This window comes from Schistocerca nitens, chromosome 1, assembly GCF_023898315.1.
Source record: "Schistocerca nitens isolate TAMUIC-IGC-003100 chromosome 1, iqSchNite1.1, whole genome shotgun sequence".
Classification (NCBI taxonomy): Eukaryota; Metazoa; Arthropoda; class Insecta; order Orthoptera; family Acrididae; genus Schistocerca; species Schistocerca nitens.
Window position 1 is genome coordinate 141,183,853 of NC_064614.1, and position 19,312 is coordinate 141,203,164.

The 19,312-nt window shown below is 44.5% G+C and overlaps 1 protein-coding gene and 1 non-coding gene across 2 annotated transcripts in view; one reads left to right on the forward strand and one right to left on the reverse strand.

Moving 5' to 3' along the window:
- Positions 1 to 19,312, reverse strand: part of LOC126243400 (cysteine and histidine-rich domain-containing protein morgana) — a 64,669-nt gene that overhangs the window by 13,404 nt on the left and 31,953 nt on the right. Inside the window, exon 5 of the mRNA XM_049948161.1 lies at positions 8,114 to 8,287. Within this exon, the coding sequence (XP_049804118.1) occupies positions 8,114 to 8,287 (174 nt within the window). The remainder of the gene's footprint in view (positions 1 to 8,113; positions 8,288 to 19,312) is intronic.
- Positions 160 to 234, forward strand: Trnai-uau (transfer RNA isoleucine (anticodon UAU)). The gene has a single exon. It is a non-coding gene; the product is annotated as a tRNA-Ile (tRNA).

The window sequence follows — 19,312 nt, forward strand, 5'->3', positions numbered from 1 at the left end:
TATCCCTTGCATGCTCCCTGTGGGACCCACATTCTCAACATGTTCACACCACTACATTCGTAGTGCGCCTAATAGATGTAGTGGTGTGGACATGTTGAGAATGTGGGTCTCATGGGGAGCATGCAAGGGATAAGTCCCTGCAGGCGCACTATCCTCTGTGCCCTTGGTGGCTCAGATGGACAGAGCGTCTGCCATATAAGCAGGAGATCCCGGGTTCGAGTCCCGGTCGGGGCACACAGTTTTTCAACATGTCCCCAATGAAGTATATCAATACCTCTTTGCAGCTAGGGTGTCCATTTAATTATCATTTCATTCTAGCGAAAGCTGCATGGTCATCAACGGTAACTGTTCTTTCGGGAACAGATACTACCTTCATATATAATATTGTTGAAATGTGTTTTAGACTAAGTGTAGAAATCCTGTGACAATGGAAACTCCAGGTTGGAGTATCAACAGTATTAGGAAAAGGGTAGATTGCCACTCACTGTAAAGATGAACTGTTGAGGTGCAGACAGAAACAATAAAGAGACTGTTACTAGAACATTATTTTCTTTGTGCCTGTCTGCAACTCAATGGGTCATCTTTACAGGAGTAGCAATCTATCCTTTTATTAACACCGAGAAAATCTTTCATATACATTTTTGTTTAGTGGACTGGTGCAGCAGAAAAATAGTTTGCTTTGTTTTCATTTCCTATTCTCAGATTTTGAAGTGAATGCTGCAACAGCAAATTGTTTTAGATACGTAGGAGGTTTCACTTACAATGCTTTGCATTTTGTGGCAGAAGAAAACAGCTGAATTGATTACATGCAATGAGAAAAAGTATATTTACATTCAGGTTTCTTTGTTTATGGCAATCTGTGTAGCCATGGAATGTAAGTATTGTTTAGGAATTTATTATAAACATTTTCTCTGACCAAGACTCTATTCATATGTATATTTTATACTGAGAACAACAGGTATCCTTAATGGAGTATGCATCTCAAAATTAGTAATACAGAAATATTCACAGCAAATATATTGTTGGCTTCATTATTAAAGAAATAAGAACTAGCTGAACATCGAATGTGCTTCAGCAGTTCGCAATGCTCATTAAGAAGTAACTGCTGTAAAACTAAATTTGTACGATTTACCACTAGTATATTCTGATTTAAACTAGCTCGTAATTGATGTTTAAGGTCCAAAGTTGCAGCACTGTTAGATCAAGTAGTGTCTGCAGGCAGCCGCCACAGTACATCGCTCTCTGCAGTGATAGAAACACTTTAATGCCTGTATCTTCCACAAAAATCAACTTTTAAAAAAATCTCAAATTCATACACGATACAGATCTCTATAGTGCCTCTTAGTATGTCACAAAACTGTTTTTAATTTTAATGAGGGCAAGAGACATTAATTTTTTTGATTTGTTGAAACATATTTTCTCATTCATAAACAGTTTCAAACATATCATGCCACAACTCTAAAACTATTATTCCCCCCCGCCAACCTGTCAACTGCATGAGTCCAGGTAGATGCCATTTTCCTTGACGTCCAGAAGGCATTCAATATAGTTACACACTGCTGCCTAATGAACAAAATAAAAGCATACACAGTATCAGACCACCTGTGCGATTGGATTAAAGAGTTTCTAGAAAGTGAACATAGCATGTCATTCTGAACGGAGAAGAGTTATAGGGACGTTACTTGTCACAATATATACGGAGAGTTGGAAGGAAAGTTACGTAGCTTTGAGGGATGATAGTATTAGTGATTCTGAACAAAAAAACTTCAGACGGACACATGCCTTATTCCGATCAATTTCCAAGATAAAACATATTTAATATAATATTTGTCCATATTTCTTGAACAACTCGAAAACCGCAACCTCCAGCAAAAATGTATCGTAGTAGAAAAGTAACGTACATCAAATTTACTATGAGAAAGGTTTGAGTCATTTTTTCTTTAGGACTAATAGTGTCTCAGTAGAAAAGTAGATGCAATTAAATTTCCTACGAAAAAGGTTCGATTGATTTCTTCTTGAGGACTAGTAGTATGCGCAAATAGAGCACAAGCATACTGAAAATCTCATGTGATGCACACGTGCTGTAGTTTAGGTAGTTTTTATATGCCAATCTGAGATAGTTTCTCGACTTGATAGACCACAAATGTTCTGCATCAAATTGTTCATCTCTACTTCCTCTACATTACTGCAGCAATCTGTAAGCAATGGCAATGTTTGAATAACACAGGAAATAATGTACATTAAACGGGTTCTATCTTTGAAACCATTCAGAACAGGGCATATGTCCACAGGAAGTTTTTTGTTCAGAATCACTAATAATATCACCCCTTAAAGCACGTAACTTTCCTTCTGACTCACCCCCTCTATAAATGACTTAGATAATGTCATAACTTCCACGAGGCTTTTCGCGGATGGTACTGTTGCATACAGAGAAGCTGTGGTGCTAGAAAATTGTAGCAAAATGCAGGAAGACCGGTTGAGGACCAATGCTTGGTGCAGGGAGTGGCAACTGATCCGTAACATATATAAATGTAACATACTGTGAATGCAAAGATTGCCAGGCTCCTTATTGTATGATTACACAGCGGCATAACAATCAATGGAAGCAGTTTCTTCCATAAAATATCTAAGGATGTGCATATAGAGTGATTTGAAAGGGAAAATTAGTCATGAGTAAGGCAGATTCCAGACTGACATTCATTGGAAGTACCCTCAGAAAATGTAGTTCGTCAATAAAAGAAATAGCTCGCAAAAACACTTGTTCAACCAATACTTGAATGGGATCCACAGCAGTTAGATAACAGAGACCATCCAAAGATGAGCAGAGCATTTCATTACAGGCTCATTTAATACAAGGTCACCGAGATGATCAACCAACTCCAGTGGCAGACACTGCAAGAGAGGCGTTCTGCATCACAGTGTGGTTTGCTGTTGATGTTCTGAGTGTGTGCATTCCTAGAAGAGTCAACAAATATACTGTTTCTTTCTACATAAATCTTACAAAAAGACCATGAAAATGAAGTACGAGAAATCTGAGCCCACACGGAGGCTTACTGATAATCGTTCTTCCCGCAAACTAATCACAACTGGAACAGAAAAGGGGGGAAGTGACAGTGTTACACTATGTACCCTCCGCCACACACTGGCTTGCAGAGTATAGATGTACGTGTAGATGTAGACTACCAAAATACCTCCAAAACGATGTTTTTATGCAATTATGTCAATATTTAACGTATGAAATTTAAATTCTCTATCTTCTACAAAAATAACATAAAAATTCTGAAATTTACTTATATTACCACTCACAGCATTATCTTAAATCTTTTCTTTAATTAGGACCCTTGCAATATTTGTTACTGAAATACAAATGATAAATGTTCATGTCCGTAAAAGTTTCCTTCGTGTCACTGTGTGTCTCAAAAACTATTACACACATGAAATAACATCTTGGTATCTGCAGAAAATGGAAAAAAAATATATTAAATTTCAATCTAACTTGCCATAATCAAACAACAGGAAAACAGCATTTAATTCAGAGTCAAGAGTCAGTGAAAATATCAGTGCTGCTGCTCATAGTAACAGATATTTTCAAGTCTTCAACACATTGTTGTAACCAACTTTCATTTTACCATGCTTCCTGCACACTTGTTTCATATCATTTACTACCTTTTGGCAGTCTTAGCAATATGACGTTTAGCCTGCTACTGTGTTGAAATGCCAATGGTAAAGAGGCAAAGTGAGTACTTTATGCCCTATTTCATCCACAATGGAAACTGGGTATCTTGGCTTGTGTTGTGACCCAAGTTGTAACATTTCTGCTCTTGTCAAGCTACTATCAAACTGTACCTTACGTTTCTCAAGGCAGCAAACAATGTCTTTTTCTTTCTTTGTTACCTTCTTTGGTGCCTTATCCTGTATAACCGAATGATATCGAAACTTATCCATAATAGTTATACACTGTTTGGTTAGTTCTGAAGCACAGAGTCCTCAAACCATTTCACAAAACTACTGTGGTTCATCTATTCATGGCTGTCAGAGGTCTTGTTTGAACTGAATAACAGCAGACAATTAGGAATGAAGCCTTTTGAATATCGATAATGTGCTACAATAATTTTTTTTCCTCTGCTGATCACAGCTGGCGTACTATTGCTGGCGGTATTGCCACCTAGCCTTTTTTTAAATTGAATATTTTTCTCTGCCGATCACAGTTGCCATACTACTGGTGTTGGTATAGCCTATCCAGCCTTTTTTTAAAATTGTGTACCGCACTCAGCCATGTTCCATCAAGCCAGACGTTATCATCAAAATTTACACTTACTAATTCCCTAAAAAAGTGCCATCTACTGGTTGGGATATCTTGGCATTCTATTAATAACTTGTGGCTATAAAGACATTTATAGTGGAATTATAACTTTATCATGACTCATAGCAAAGACGATTTACTACCCTGAAACATGTCTGCTTCTACAAGGGTAGCATGTGGCTTGCTGAGAGTTGGATATGCCTTTCTTAGGTAATACATGTATATCCCACAATGAATCACATCTTGCTGAAACGGCTCGAGTTTTGTGACCCTTTTCTTGAGATGCTGCTTCTTCCCGAGTGTCATCAATATAGGTGACTTGTCTGATTATTTTTTCATGAATTTCTTCTAGCAGATTCCAATCACTGATCATTCGCTGATTCACAGAGCAGCTGCAGTTCACTCCATCACTTTGTCCATAGGAACAAGAGGCACTCGTGCATCTCCCTCTGTCTCAAAATATTTTGTCAAGGAACACATGAATTCAAATGACTGAATGCCTGTAACCACACCATGTCCGACGCTTTTTGAAATTTTCCTAGGAGTGTGCAGACACAGTCTGCTCTCTTTCAACTACTTTCATCACACATCGTATGACACATGATGCTGAAAGTTACCCAAATCTCTCATTACAATGGTCCACTGAGAACTGGCTGGCACATGGCTTCAGGCAGTACAGCACTGCGGAAGAGGTAGTGGCAGCAAGAGTGCCACGGCCAGAACAACTCCCAATGGTGTATTGGTGATGCGGGCCAAGCAACCTGCTACCTGTCAAGTACAGCTACCTTAAATCAGACTAAAGTTGCGCTTAAACAAGATACATTGAACATAGTAAAGTTAGCAGGAAATTCATTGGAAAATATCAGAAAAAGAATCAGAAGGCAGAGTTCTGCCTTAAACTTCGATCAATGTTTTGCCAACAGTCATGTGATCCCATGTTGTAACCCTGCTGCCGTACCGTTTGTCTGGTCTACTAGTATCTACAGTCGAAGAAGCAGCTCCACACTTCATACAGCAGACGGCAGTAGCCTCACAAGTGGCACCTAGCTGCCAACCTCATTGCGGAAAACCTCCAATGATCTCACACATTTTTGCGAGACTGGCAACAAGTATCACTCCCCTTCCACTATTAAAAAGAATTTTGATATGTTATCCACATTTTGTGTGCAGAAATGAATGCCATAAAAGGTACTGAATGTAAACTTGATGGGAACTACATTCTTCACTGCAAACTTTTCAAAATATTTGCAGTGTTTTACTTTTCTTTGAAGTATCATGAATAACCATGGTCAATAACTGAAAATAAAACCAGTTCATTATTATGCTGAGATGTCAGACTACATAATGTGAAAAAAATCAATTTTTTATCAAATAGTTCCCTCAAAAATGAATGAGGAAACATGAGCGAAACCCAAAACAGTGGTTTTTATTTTTTTTAAGCGAAAAGCAAAAGTTTTACTCAGAAACTTACTACAGAGACATATGTAGCTTTTCCTTTTCTTTAAGTCACGAAGAATGACTTGAAATTTCCCTCCCATATATCATATGACACCATTTGTGGGAGCATCCAGTGCTCCTTGTTGGACCTGGCAATTGATAGAGAAATGTACTGGTGTTGCACTGCAGTCATCCCAGTATGAACAGTTCGCATCACTTATCGTATCGCCTCAGTGAGATTCGCACCTTACACGGTCTTTGGCAAGAGCCAGTTTGACCATTCTACATACAGCCCTAGTGACTTCTATATGCTTCTGCACCTGAAAACATTCCTTGGTAGTCAAAAGCTCAATAATGATAACGAACTCAAAGAATGTGTTACCACATGGTTGACAATGCAGGCAGCAATGTTCTGTGGTGAAGGCATATAAAAATTTGTGCAGCACTACGACAAGTGCCTACAGAATAGTGGGAGCTACGTAGTAAGGTAGTTTAAGATTTTTAGTTTTTTCAATAAATATTTTTTCTGTATATGTATTAATTTTATTTTTATTACCAAATGGAGCTTACTTTCTGGCTGCATCTCATTATTCTGTAGATGATTTCAATACGGTACCCTGTTTTAAAAACTAATATGGGTTTTCCCCTCAGGCTCCTCACGATAACTGTCTTCGTTAGGATTATACCTACATCTATGTGATTACTCTGCTACAACAGTTAAGTGTCTGGCAGAGAGTTCAATAAACCATCTTCAAGCTGTCTCTACAGTTCCACTCACGAACAGCATGCAGAAAAAACGAGAACTTAAATTTTTCTGTGCGAGCCCTGATTTCTCTTATTTTATCCCGATGATCATTTCTCCCTATGTAGGTAGGTGCCAACAGAATGTTTTCGCAATCGGAGGAGAAAACTGGTGACTGTAATTATATGAGAAGATCCCGTCGCAATGAAGAACGCCTTTGTTTTAATGATTGCCACTCCAATTCATGTATCATGTCTATGGCTCTATCTCCTTTATTTTGCAATAATACAAAATGAGCCGCCCTTCTTTGAACTTTTACAATGTCATCCGTTAGTCCCACCTAATGCGGATCCCACACCACACAGCAATACTCCAGAATAGGGGGAACAGCTGTGGTGTAAGAGGTCTCTTTAGTAGATCTGTTACACCTTCTAAGTGTTCTGCCAATGAATTGCAGTCTTTGATTTGCTCTACCCACAACATTATCTATGTGATCGTTCCAATTTAGGTTACTTGTAATTGTAATCCCTAAGCATTTAGTTGAATTTACAGCCTTCAGATTTGTGTGACTTATCGTGTAATCGAAATTTAGTGGATTTCTCTTAGTACTCATATGAATAACTTCACACTTTTCTTTATTCAGGGTCAATTGCCACTTTTCGCACCAAACAATATCTATCTAAATCATTTTGCTATTTGTTTTGGTCATCTGATGACTTTACAAGACAGTAAATGACAGCATCATCTACAAATAATCTAAGAGGGCTACTCAGATTGTCTCCTATGTCGTTAACATAGATCAGGTACAATAGAGGGCCTTAACACTTCCTTGGGGAACACCGGATATTACTTCTGTTTTACTCGATGACTTCTCGTCTATTACTACATACTGTGACCTTTCTGACAGAGTAATAGACTAATTACAAGAATAGTATTTCTTATCCAACATTACACGCTACTAAGATACACATGTGGGGAAAAAAAGTCATTGGTTTCCAGACATATCAAGCAGTTCAAGCTTCATAAGGTGCTTCCTGACTAATGACCAAAACCAATCAACTGCTGCATGTTTGATGGTATCATCCTTAACGTTACCAGTTCTCATGACACTCATGCTTAGTCTTTCATATACACAGTCCCCCCGCCCCCATTGTACCCTCCGCTACCCCACAATAGCTTGACTCTTACTTACTAGATGGGATACAATATTTCACTTTCTACAGCTTCTATTATCTGCAAGACCAGTGGTTAAGGCCCTGGAATTGCATTTGGGACAGCCAGAGTTCAAATTCCTGTCTGGCCAGTCATAAATTAAGACAAATGAAGGGAACTGTTCATTAGAAACAGACACAGCCATATTACTTCCTGTTCTTATTTGCCTATCTCTAATTAATAGGATGTCAATGGGACATAAAACATAAATCTTTCTCCTAAAAAAGGTACACCAGGGACCTCTTTCATGTTATATTAGTGATACACTTAACACAGCAACCAAAATCCATTACTTTTTTACGGTGGAGGACAGTTTGATATAAGGTTTTCATTTTATTGCTGTTCAGCAGCCATTATTAACACACAATGGCTAACTTTAAACTGTGCCATATTGCAACTTCCTTAATAGCTCACATTACCTGAGCTTTAGTCCATGCATGTGATCCTGTTGTGCAACCTTCCTGCTCCAGAAATGTATTGAAATCCGTTGTGCGGCGTTTACAACAGGACCAATATTTTAGACCTTCATGAAAAACTGGTTGACCTGGATGAAAAATGCACCTCGTGTCAGAGCTGTCTTGTCCCTGATACACCTAAAGAAAACAGAAAAACTATCAACCATTATTATGCCTAAGAATTTGGAGTATTTCTTTACAGGATACAAACATCCAGAGAGGTTGCTGAATGCAAAATGAAAAGCAATGAAGAACTGCGGATCACATCTGAGAAATTTAATGTAAATGGATATTGATGTTTTGTAAGTGTATGTAATTAGTATATATACAGCCTCATGCATACAGTTTTTGAGAGAAAATCATGCAATACTATCTTAAAAATAAAGGAAACAAATTTTTCACATTTTTAAAAATCTGTATTCAATATCTTTTAAACTGAATGAGATCCAATTTCTGTCACTGGCAAGTTATCTCAGGTGTTCAAAGCAAACAAAACAGTGTTGAAGCTGCCTAATTTCCGGGCCAACTACAGTTGTCGTTTTAACTGGAGTGTCATACTATGAAAAGGATAAATTGCTACCCACCACATAGTGAAGATGTTGAGTCAGAGAGAAGCACAACAAAGAGATGCATAAGCTTTTGGCAAAAGGCTTCTCAATTAGACAACATTTTACACACATTCATGCAAATGTAACTCAAACATGACTGGGTGCTGAGGCCAGACTGCGAGCAACAGCGTATGATGGGAGAATCAATCTGGGTGGTGGGGGTAAGGAGGAAGATGGGATGGAAAGGGAGAGGCATAGCAGGGTAGTGGCGAGGCACAGTAAAGTGTTGCTTGTGGGAGCATACAGGGACGAGGTGGGGAGAGGGTAGAGTAGTTAAGTGCAGTCCGGAGGTTATACAGAGAGTGGGGAAGTGGGAAGGAGGAGGGAAAGGACAGAAGTAAAATGACTGTGGGTGTGTTCATACGACAGAAGACTGCGTGGAGCTGGAATGGGAACAGGGATGGGGATAGGTGGGTCAAGGACAGTGGCTAACAAAAGTTGATGCCAGAAGGGTTAAGGGAATGTAGGATACATTGCCAGGAGAGTTCCCACCTAAACAATTCAGAAATGATGGTGTTTGTAGGAGTGATAGAGATGGCACAGGCTGTGAAGCAGTCATTGAAATGAAAAACATTGTGTTGGGCATCCTGCTCAGCAGCTAGGTGATCCAGCTGTTTCTTGGTCACAGTTTGTCAGTGGACATATATGCAAATAGACAGCTTGTGGTGGTGGTGGTGGTGGTGGTGGTGGTGGTGGTGGTGATTGCAGTAGCCACCAGAGAGATCGCGGGAGGCGCACATCGGCACGGCGCGTCACGGATGGTAGTTATCGCAAATAGAGTCCCATCCACCAGAGGGCATGCGAGAATTCGGCCGCGACCTCTGCCAGCGGAACAACAACAACTCAGGCAGCACGGGCCGTGCCCAGTCAGTTCACATCGGGCATGCCTATGAGACAGTTCCCGGTCTACTCGGAAATGCGACGGAAAACGTGAACCGTGTTACAACACAATTGGCGACGAGTAGGGTCATTCTTTCGCGTGTTGCGTCGTCGTTCCGGTTTTGCAGCTAATCCGTGGCATGGAGGATTTAGTGCGGGTTTTGGTTGAGCATTGTGTTCATTACTGTCTTCATATTATCGCCGCCGCACGCATGTTGTGGCGGCTAGGGTCAAGTTCTATCAATGCAAGAAGCAGCCCCATCAGTCTTACCAGGCGTGGGCCGCTACCCTGCACGGTCTTAGTCGCAAGTGTCATTTTGTCACGGAGCAGTCGCGAGAGTCGTATGCCCACGTTATGGTGCGCAACGTCATTGTTCGTTCGGCCCCTGATAGGGAGGTCCGGCAATGGGCCCTGCAGTTAGAAGACCCTTCCCTCGAGGAAGTCCTGTCCATTGCTCAATCGTATGAAGTCTCTCACACCGCCGGTCAACAGTTGGAAGCATGGTGCGATGTCGCAGCGGTTCAGGGCGGCGCGGCCGTGTCCACTGCGTCCGGGGTGGACGACGTGCGAGCGGTACATTCCAGCCGTTACGGCTGCTCCCGCACAGCACGTAAACAAAGTTCCGGCCGCCGGCCCCTATTACCGTCCTGAGCGTCGTGGTATATACATCATGATCGGTCGGAGTGCCCCCAGCGTTGGGCCGTTTGTTGCAAATGTAATAAAAAAGGACACATTGCTAAAGTTTGCCGCTCAGCCTCGAAAGAATCGAAGGAAGCAGTTACAGAGGACATGGACGTTGACATTCAGGAAGTTTCATCGGGCCAGGCTCCCGACGCATCGGCCCACAAACTCTTTATCAAGGTGTCTGTTCGGTTGCGCCGATTAAACTGCAAGTAGATACGGGCGCAGCAGTTTCTTTGTTGAATGCACAAACTTACTCCGACCTTGGGTCGCCCCCGTTGGCGCCAGTTTACCGGCGTCTACGCAGTTATGGTAAACAGTTCATTCCCCTACTGGGTCAATTCACTACCGACGTGACTTACAAATCAGTCACTCGGCCTATTACTTTTATTGTTGTCAGTGATGCGAGGTCTGCTAACCTTTTTGGCTTGGATGCCTTTCAAGGTTTTGGGTTTTCTATCACTGACACCATACAGTTGGTCTCCGAAGACGTTCCCTATCAATCATTAGAATCTTTGATCTCTGACTTTCCGGATATCTTTGAGGAGGGCCTGGGGCGTGTTTCAGACTTTCAAGGTCACTTAACATTGAAGGCGTCGGCTCGCCCGCATTTTCTACGCGTGAGGCAGATCCTCTTGGCTCTCCGCCCTCAGGTAAAAGAAGAGCTAGACCGGCTGACAGCCCTAGGGGTCGTTCTTCCCATTTCTTCTAGTGAGTGGGCTTCGCCCCTCGTTATTGTCAGGAAACTCTCGGGAAAATTACGTCTTTGTGGCGATTTCAAGGCCACCATTAATTCCCAATTGGTGGTGGACACCTATCCTTTGTCTCGTGCTGATGAATTGTTCTCCACCGTAGCGGGAGGCCAATATTTTTTGAAAATCGATCTTTTGGAGGCTTATCATCAGATACCTCTTGATGAGGACTTCAAACGGTTGGCGGTTGTCAACACCCCGTTTGGCCTTTACCAATACCAGCGGTTGGCGTCTGGAATATCCAGTGTCCCGGCGATATTCCAGCGTTATCTTGAACACGTCACGTCGACAATCCCTCATTGTATTAATTACCTGGACGACATAATTGTCACGGGCCGCAGCACAAAGGAACACTTGCACAACCTTCGCACCCTCTTTCTCAAATTCAGGTCCGGGGGCTTGTGTTGCAACCTGCGTAAGTCAAACTTCTTCCAACCGTCCATTGAGTATGTGGGCTACACAATCTCTCAGCACGGCGTCCAGCCGCTAGGCAGTTTGGTCCAAGGTATCGTCGATCTTCCGCGTCCCGCTTCGCTGAAGGAGTTACAAGCTTTTTTAGGCAAGATTGCCTATTACCACCGGTTCATTCCCAGGGCTTCCACCATCGCCCGCCCCCTGTACTGCCTTCTGCGCAAGGGTGTTCCTTTTGATTGGTTGCCTGCATGCGAGCGAGCGTTCACCTCGTTGAAAGGCCTCCTCACGTCAGCGCCGTGTTTGGCTACTTTTGACCCTCATAAGCCGTTGGTCCTGGCTACAGATGCTTCGCAGTATGGGGTGGGGGCAGTCCTGGCCCATCGCAATGCAGATGGTTCCGAGCAGCCACTGGCGTTTGTGTCTAAAACTCTTAGTCCCGCACAGGCCCATTACTCCAGGTGGAAAAAGAGGCTTTGGCCATTGTCTACGCTGTTACCAAGTTTCACCCTTTCCTGTATGACACGAAGTTTCAGTTAATCACTGACCATAAGCCGTTAATATCGTTATTTGGCTCCGCCTCTCAGATTCCGGATAGGGCGGCCCACAGACTACAGTGCTGGGCCTTGTTCCTCTCTAAGTACCATTATGACATTCATTTTCGCCCTACCGGACAGCATTCCAATGCCAACGCTCTTTCCCGTCTTCCGGTGGGCCTGGATACTAAGTTCGATCGAGAGGAGATTATGTGTTTCCATTTGGATGTGGCGTCCCACCAAGTGGTTGATGGCTTCCCGATCACTAGTTCTAGAGTCGCCAGGGAAACTGCAGCTGACCCGGTTCTCCGGCAAGTAGTTCGCCTCATTCAGCAGGGGTGGTCATCCCGACCTCCAGGCCGGGCCACGGACCCTCTTTGTAATTATTTTGTTCTGCGAGACCGCCTCTCCGTCTTGGAAGGAGTTCTCCTTCTGGCTACCGATGATACAGCTCCTCACGTGGTTTTTCCTGCAAGTTTGCGAAGGGAAGTCCTCACGTTATTACATGAGGGGCACTGGGGTGTTTCCCGTACTAAAAACTTGGCTCGCAGACATGTGTACTGGCCCGGTATTGACAGAGAAATTGAGCACTTGGTGACCACCTGTTCCCAGTGTGCGAGCCAACAGGCATCTCCCAGGTCAGCGTTCTCTTCATGGCCGCCTGCAACCCAGGCATGGGAACGTGTTCACATCGATTTTGCGGGCCAGTTTCTCAATGGGTTTTGGCTCATTGTCATTGATGTTTATTCCCGATTTCCATATGTGGTTCGCTGCTCCTCAACCACTTCCGAGGTTGTAATCCAGGCACTAGCAAAAATCTTTTCTGTGGAAGGTCTGCCAGTCACCCTGGTCTCTGACAATGGACCTCAGTTTATGTCGCAGACCTTCCAGGATTTTTGTAGGTGCTTCGGTATTCGGCACGTTTGCTCTCCCCCCTTTCATCCACAATTGAATGGGGAAGCCGAGCGCATGGTGCGCACATTTAAGACACAGATGAAAAAGTATGAGCACGAATTTCCTGCGGAGGAGGCGTTGATGTTTTTCTTGACGGCATACCGGACCACACCTATGGGAGACCGCAGCCCCGCAGAGCTCCTCCACGGGCGCCAACCTAGGACTCTGCTGCACCTCCTTCGGCCCGGTCCTCGCCAGTCTTCGCAAAACAGAGTACCTGGCTTTCCACCGGGTATGTCGGTCTGGGCACGTGGGTTTGGTCGCAATCCACGTTGGATACCGGCGGTGGTCCTGCGCCGACATGGCCGCCGGCTCTATACCTTGCAGACGGGGGACCGGGAGGTATGTTGTTACCAAAATCAGCTACGTCCACGTTTGGACACCCACCCTCCGACCCCTCGGGCACCGGCTTCCCCATTGCCGGCACCTGTGTTGGTTTCTCAGGGGACGCTACCACCCCTCCCCCCTGTGATTCCGCCGCACTGTGATGGCTCTCAGCCTTGGCAGCCTCCAGTAGCTCCAGCACCGGCATCGCCATCGTTAGCGTTGCCCCAGCGAGAGCCGGCCCCCCTCACAGGCCCGGTTTCTCAGCGGGCTGGTTCACCTGTGGTCGTCCCTTCCCCATAGTCCCCGCCACTGGGTCTTGCCCCTCCCGGGGTGGACCAGGATCAAGAGTTCGACGGCCTGTCTCCCGTTCTGTCCCGGGTTCCGGTGGTGGGACGACGGGGGCCTCTTCGTGTGGGTCACTTCCAGCCGTATTCGAAAGTTCAGGCTCAAGGGTTGGCGGATCCCCTAGACTCCAGCCTTCCGATGGATGTGGAGGTCATCACTCCTGCACGATGCTCCACCTTCCGACGCAGTGGATCACAGTGGCTTCACCCCCCAAAAGAGGAGGCGTGCAGTACAGAAAGATCGCGGGAGGCGCACATCGGCACGCTGCGTCACGGACGGTAGTTGCCACAAATAGAGTCCCGTCCACCAGAGGGCATGCGAGAATTCGGCCGCAACCTCTGCCAGCGGAACAACAACAACAACAACAACAACAACAACTCAGGCAGAATGGGCCGTGCCCAGTCAGTTCACATTGGGCATGCCTATGAGACAGTTCCCGGTCTACTCGGAAGTGCGACGGGAAACGTGAACCGTGTTACTACAGTGATGGTGGGAGGATGTATGGGACAGATCTTGCACCTATGTCTACAGCAACAGGCAATGGGTTGGGAGCAGGAGTCAAGCAGGGATTGTCGAAGATATTGTGTGGATTTGGTATGTGGCAGAATACATCTGTGGGAGGGGATGAGAAGGATAGGGAGTAGGACATACCTCATTTCAGGGCATGACGAGAGGTAGTTGATTCCCAGGAGGAGAATGTGATTCAGTTGCTCCTGAGTGATACTGAGTCGCGAGAGGAATGGCCCTCAGTGGCCGGATAGTAGGACTTCTGGAAGAGGTGGGTGACTGGAGAGATAAGGAACTGGAGATCTGTTTCTGTACAAAGTTGGGAGGCTAAATACAGTCTGTGAAGGCCTCAGAGAGGCCCTTGGTCTATTTTGAGAGAGTCTATTCATCACTACAGATCTGACAGCCGCAGGTGGCTAGGTTACATGGGAGGGACTTCTTGGTATGGAATGGATGGCACCTATTGAAGTGGAGGTCGACATCGAAGAAGGTGGCATATTGGGTTGGAGGAGGACCAGGTGAAACAAATGGGGGGAGATGATGTTCAGATTAACTGGAGGAATGTGCATCGGGTGACCTCACCGTTGATCCATATCATGATGATGTCGTCAATGACTCTGAACCAGGCAAGGGGTTAGGGATTCTCGGTGGTTAGAAAGGATTTGTCTACAAAACCCATGAATAGATTGGCATAGGATGGTGTCATGTGGGTGTTCATAGCTGTACTCAGGATTTTTTTTGTAGATAATGCCTTTAAAGGGAGAAGTAATAGTGGTTGAGGATATGGATGGTCATGGTGACCAGGAACGACGTTGTAGGTTTGGAAACCATAGGGCGTCGGGAAAGTTGGTGTTCAACAGTGGCAAGGCCATGGGCATTAGGGAAGTTAGTGTAAAGAGAGGTGACATCAGTAGCGATGAACAGGGCATCGCGTGGTAAAGGAACAGAAACTGTGGAGAGTCGATGGAGGAAATGGTTGGTATCTTTTATATACGGGAGTATGTTACAGGAAACAGGTTGAAGGTGTTGGTCTGCAAGAGCAGGGATTCTCTCAGTGTTGCACAGTAACCGGCCACAATGGGGCATCCTGGGTGGTTGAGATTATGGACTTTAGGAAGCATGTAGAAGGTAGGAGTGTGGGGAGTGGTAGGGGCGAGGAGAGATATAGACACCAGGAAGAGGTTCTGGGTGAGCCTAAGGATTTGAGAAGAGACTGGAGGTCCTGCTGGATTCCCGGAATGGGGTCACAATAGTACACTTTGTAGGTGGACAAATTTGACAGCTGGTGGCGGACTCTTTCTGCCAGGTAATCCTTGTGGTTCAAAACCACAGTGGTCGAGCCTTTGTCAGCAAGTACGATTATAAGGTCAGGATCAGTTTTTAGGTGGTGGATTGTAGTTCTTTATGTGGATGTATGGTTGGATTGCATGTTGAGGGATTTGGGGAAAGATGGTAAGGCAAGGTTTGAGGTTAAGAAATTCCGTAAAGTAGGGTGTGATTTGGTGGCAGTGGGGATGGATCACAGTTCCGTGGAGAAGAAAAATGAGTCCACCAGCATTCTACATTGGTTTTTGATTGAGTATGTTTGGTAGGGTTGCTGGTGAAAAAGTGTTTCCAATATGGGTGACGGGGAGGAGGGGAGAGGTTGCTACATGTTCTTGTGATACAGGAAGGTATGGAAAATAATGTGTGAAAATACGTGAGAGTAACACAGGAAAAGTGATCAATTTGAAGGTCTACGACTAATGATATCCCTCGGAAGTAATGTGGGACATGAGATGCTGCACCAACAATAATCAGCGTGGTCATGTAGCTGTTTGTTGTGACGGTCGAGACGATTGATATAGTGTAGCTCGTAAGTCAAAGCATGTGGTGTCGTTTGGAATGTGACACTCATTCTACCAATCCCTCCCCACACGTCACTCTTTCTCCTCTTTTATTCCAGTTTGCACATACTAACCTCACCTAATGTAGTCACATCTGCTGTCTCGCTTCTTCATACATATCTGCCCACCAATCTGTAACCCACATTACAGACTTGTTTATTTATTTTTATCTTTGATCTCATTGTGTTTTCACATCGATTTCAGTTCGTTTGTGTCTTTCACTATCAGCCTACTGCCTCAAGTTTCCTCGTTTTCCGATACTTCATCAGTTCCGCCCCCTTTGTGATCTCCCCATGTATTATGGCATTTTTGGCAATTTTTTTCACATGTAGTTCTACATTATTTACATATTTTTGTACATTTTTATCCTTCACCATAGATCCTTGCTCCTTCCATTTGTGCCAATAAAGAAAAGTTTCCTTATCCTTCGCCAGAACCCAATCCCCCATACTGTTCCTGTGTTGTTGTCTGGCTCATGGAATCCCCCCAAATGGACTTACCATCAAATTAACTATCTCATGCTGCGACCTCTCCTTCCACAATGACCTCCATCTTTCAGATTTCTCCAATCCTTAACCCTCAACAACACAGTCCTGCAAAACCATGTAAATCAGGCCCAAACCTCTATGCAATACCTCCTCTCCATCCATAAAATTTTCCTGCTGTGCAATCCCAGACAGCTGTATCACATCTCACACAATGAAACTCTTGCCTTCCAGAAACTAGAGCTGCACGCACAACGTCATCTCCAAAAACTATCCCACCTGTTCATCTCCTGTTCCCACCTAGGACTGCCCCTATCCACCACCTCTACAACAGCCTCCAAACCTCCCCCACATTCTTCCAAGGCTGGCAAATGCTGTCTCACAGACCTACTACATTTTCTCCACCCTCAAAAACATCCTCCCTCCGCCATACAGAATCAAGAACCTAAACAGACCCCAAACACATTTATGAACCTTTCCTCCAAAATCCTTACTCCCACAGAACTATCAGTGCTTTCCAAAGGTCTTATCTTTTGCCCCACTCACAAATTCAATCATGCTGGACTTGTTAAAAGGCCTTCTGTCCTTCTCTCGGTCCTTACAGTGTAAACTCTTTTTCACCACCAACCCTACCAAACGCACTCAAACAAAGACCAACATTCAACCCTGCCTGACTCAGTTCACTCCTCCATCCAAATTTGATCCACCTTCACTGTCCCCAAATCACACCGTGTGAACTTTGCAGAATTTCTTAACCTCAAACCTTACCTCACCATCACTCACCAAATCCCTCAACATGCAAGCTAACCGTACATCCACATTACGAATGGCAATCAACCACCTAAAAACTGACACTGACCTTATAATCCTACTTGCTGACAAAGGCTCCACCACTGTGGTTTTGAATCACAAGGATTACCTGGCAGAAAGAGTCTGCCACCAGCTGTCAGATTTGTCCACCTACAAACTCTGCCATAGTTACCCCATTCCAGAAATCCAGCAGGATCTCAGTCTCTCCTCAGATCTTTAGGCCCATCCAGAACCTCTTCTTGGCGCCTATCTCTCTCCTCACCCCTACTGCTCCCCACACTCCTACTTGCTTCCTAAAGTCCATAAACCCAAGCAGCCAGAGTGCCCCATTGTGGCCTGTTACTGCACCCCCAGCAAGAGAATATCTGCTCTTGCAGACCAACATCTTCAACCTATTACCTGTGACCTAACCTCCTATATAAAAGATACCTCCTTTATAAAAGCTATCTTCCTAAATGTTGACCTCCACCTCAAAGATTGCTACATCAGCACCTCTGTCCACATCAAACCTATCAACCACCAGACATACCTCCCTTTCGACAGCTGCAATCCATTTTATACTAAGAAGTACCTTCCATATAGCCTAACCACCCATGGCCGCCTTATATGTAGTGACAAGTAATCCCTCTTGCAATACACCAAGGGTCTCATGAAGCCTTCACAGGCCGTAATTAGGCTCCCAACCTTGTATAGAAACAGATCTCTTATGCCTAGTCTCTCCAGTCACTCACTACTTCCTAAAGTTCCACCATCTGGCCACAGAGGAGCATTCCCCTCATGACTCAATATCACCCAGGAGCAACTGAATTACACTCTCCTCCCAGGTATCTAACTGCCTTTTGTAATGCCATGAAATGAGGTATGTCCTACCCCCTATCCTTCACACCTCTCCCACGGCGGTATTCCACAGCCCACCAAACCTACACAATGCCTTCATTCCTATCAACCCCTGCTCCCAACCCCTTGGCTCATAGCTTATGTACTTGCAATAGACCTAGCTGCAAGAACTGCCCCATACATCCTCCCATCACCACTTACTCCGGTCTTGTCACGAGTATGTCCTATCCCACCAAAGGCACGGCTACCTGTGAAACCATCAAAGGCAGGACTACCTGTGAAAACAGGCATGTGATCTATAAGCTAAATTGCAACCACTCTGTTCTACATGGGCATGACAGCCAACATGCTGTCTGTCTGCATGAACGGCCACCGACAAACAGTGACCAAGAAACAGCTGGACCACCCACTTGCTGACCACATTGCCAAACACGAAGTTCTTCATTTCAATAACTGCTTCACAGCTTGTGCCATCTGGATCTTTCTTGCAATATATCCTACATTACTGTAATCCTCCAGGCCTCAACCTTAGTTAGTGACTGTCCTTCACCCACCTATCCCCTTCCTGGTTGGTTAGTTTGTGGGATTGAAGGGACCAGACTGCTACGGTCATCAGTCCCTTTTTCCAAAACCTTCAAACATCCACACAGAATAAAAACAAACAATGGAGATGACAAGAGACGACACAGGACCCAAGAAAGACTCAGACAGAGACCAGACAAAAGGAATTAAAATCACACACAGTGTGACAGTGGTTGGCCGACCATATAGACAAAAAAGGAAAAGCCAACCAACCAGAAACACACACTAAAAAAAAAAAAAAAAAAAAAAAAAAAAAAAAGGGAAGCAAGAAAGAAAGAAAGAAAAAAAAAAACAGTCTAAAATCGTAGGCCAAAGGCCAGACTCAACACAAAAAACCACAAACACTTAGATTAAGTGATAAAAGCCCACTGCCCGAATAAAACGCAAAACTAAGCCTGCTATAGCAGTGTCATCTGTTGAAAGGGCAGGGAGTGTATCAGGCAGCGCAAACGTCTGCCTGAGCACAGTTAAAAGGGGACAGGCCAACAAAATGTGGACCACCGTCAAAGCCTACCCACAGTGACATAGAGGCAGGTCCTCACGGCGCAGTAAATGGCTGTGT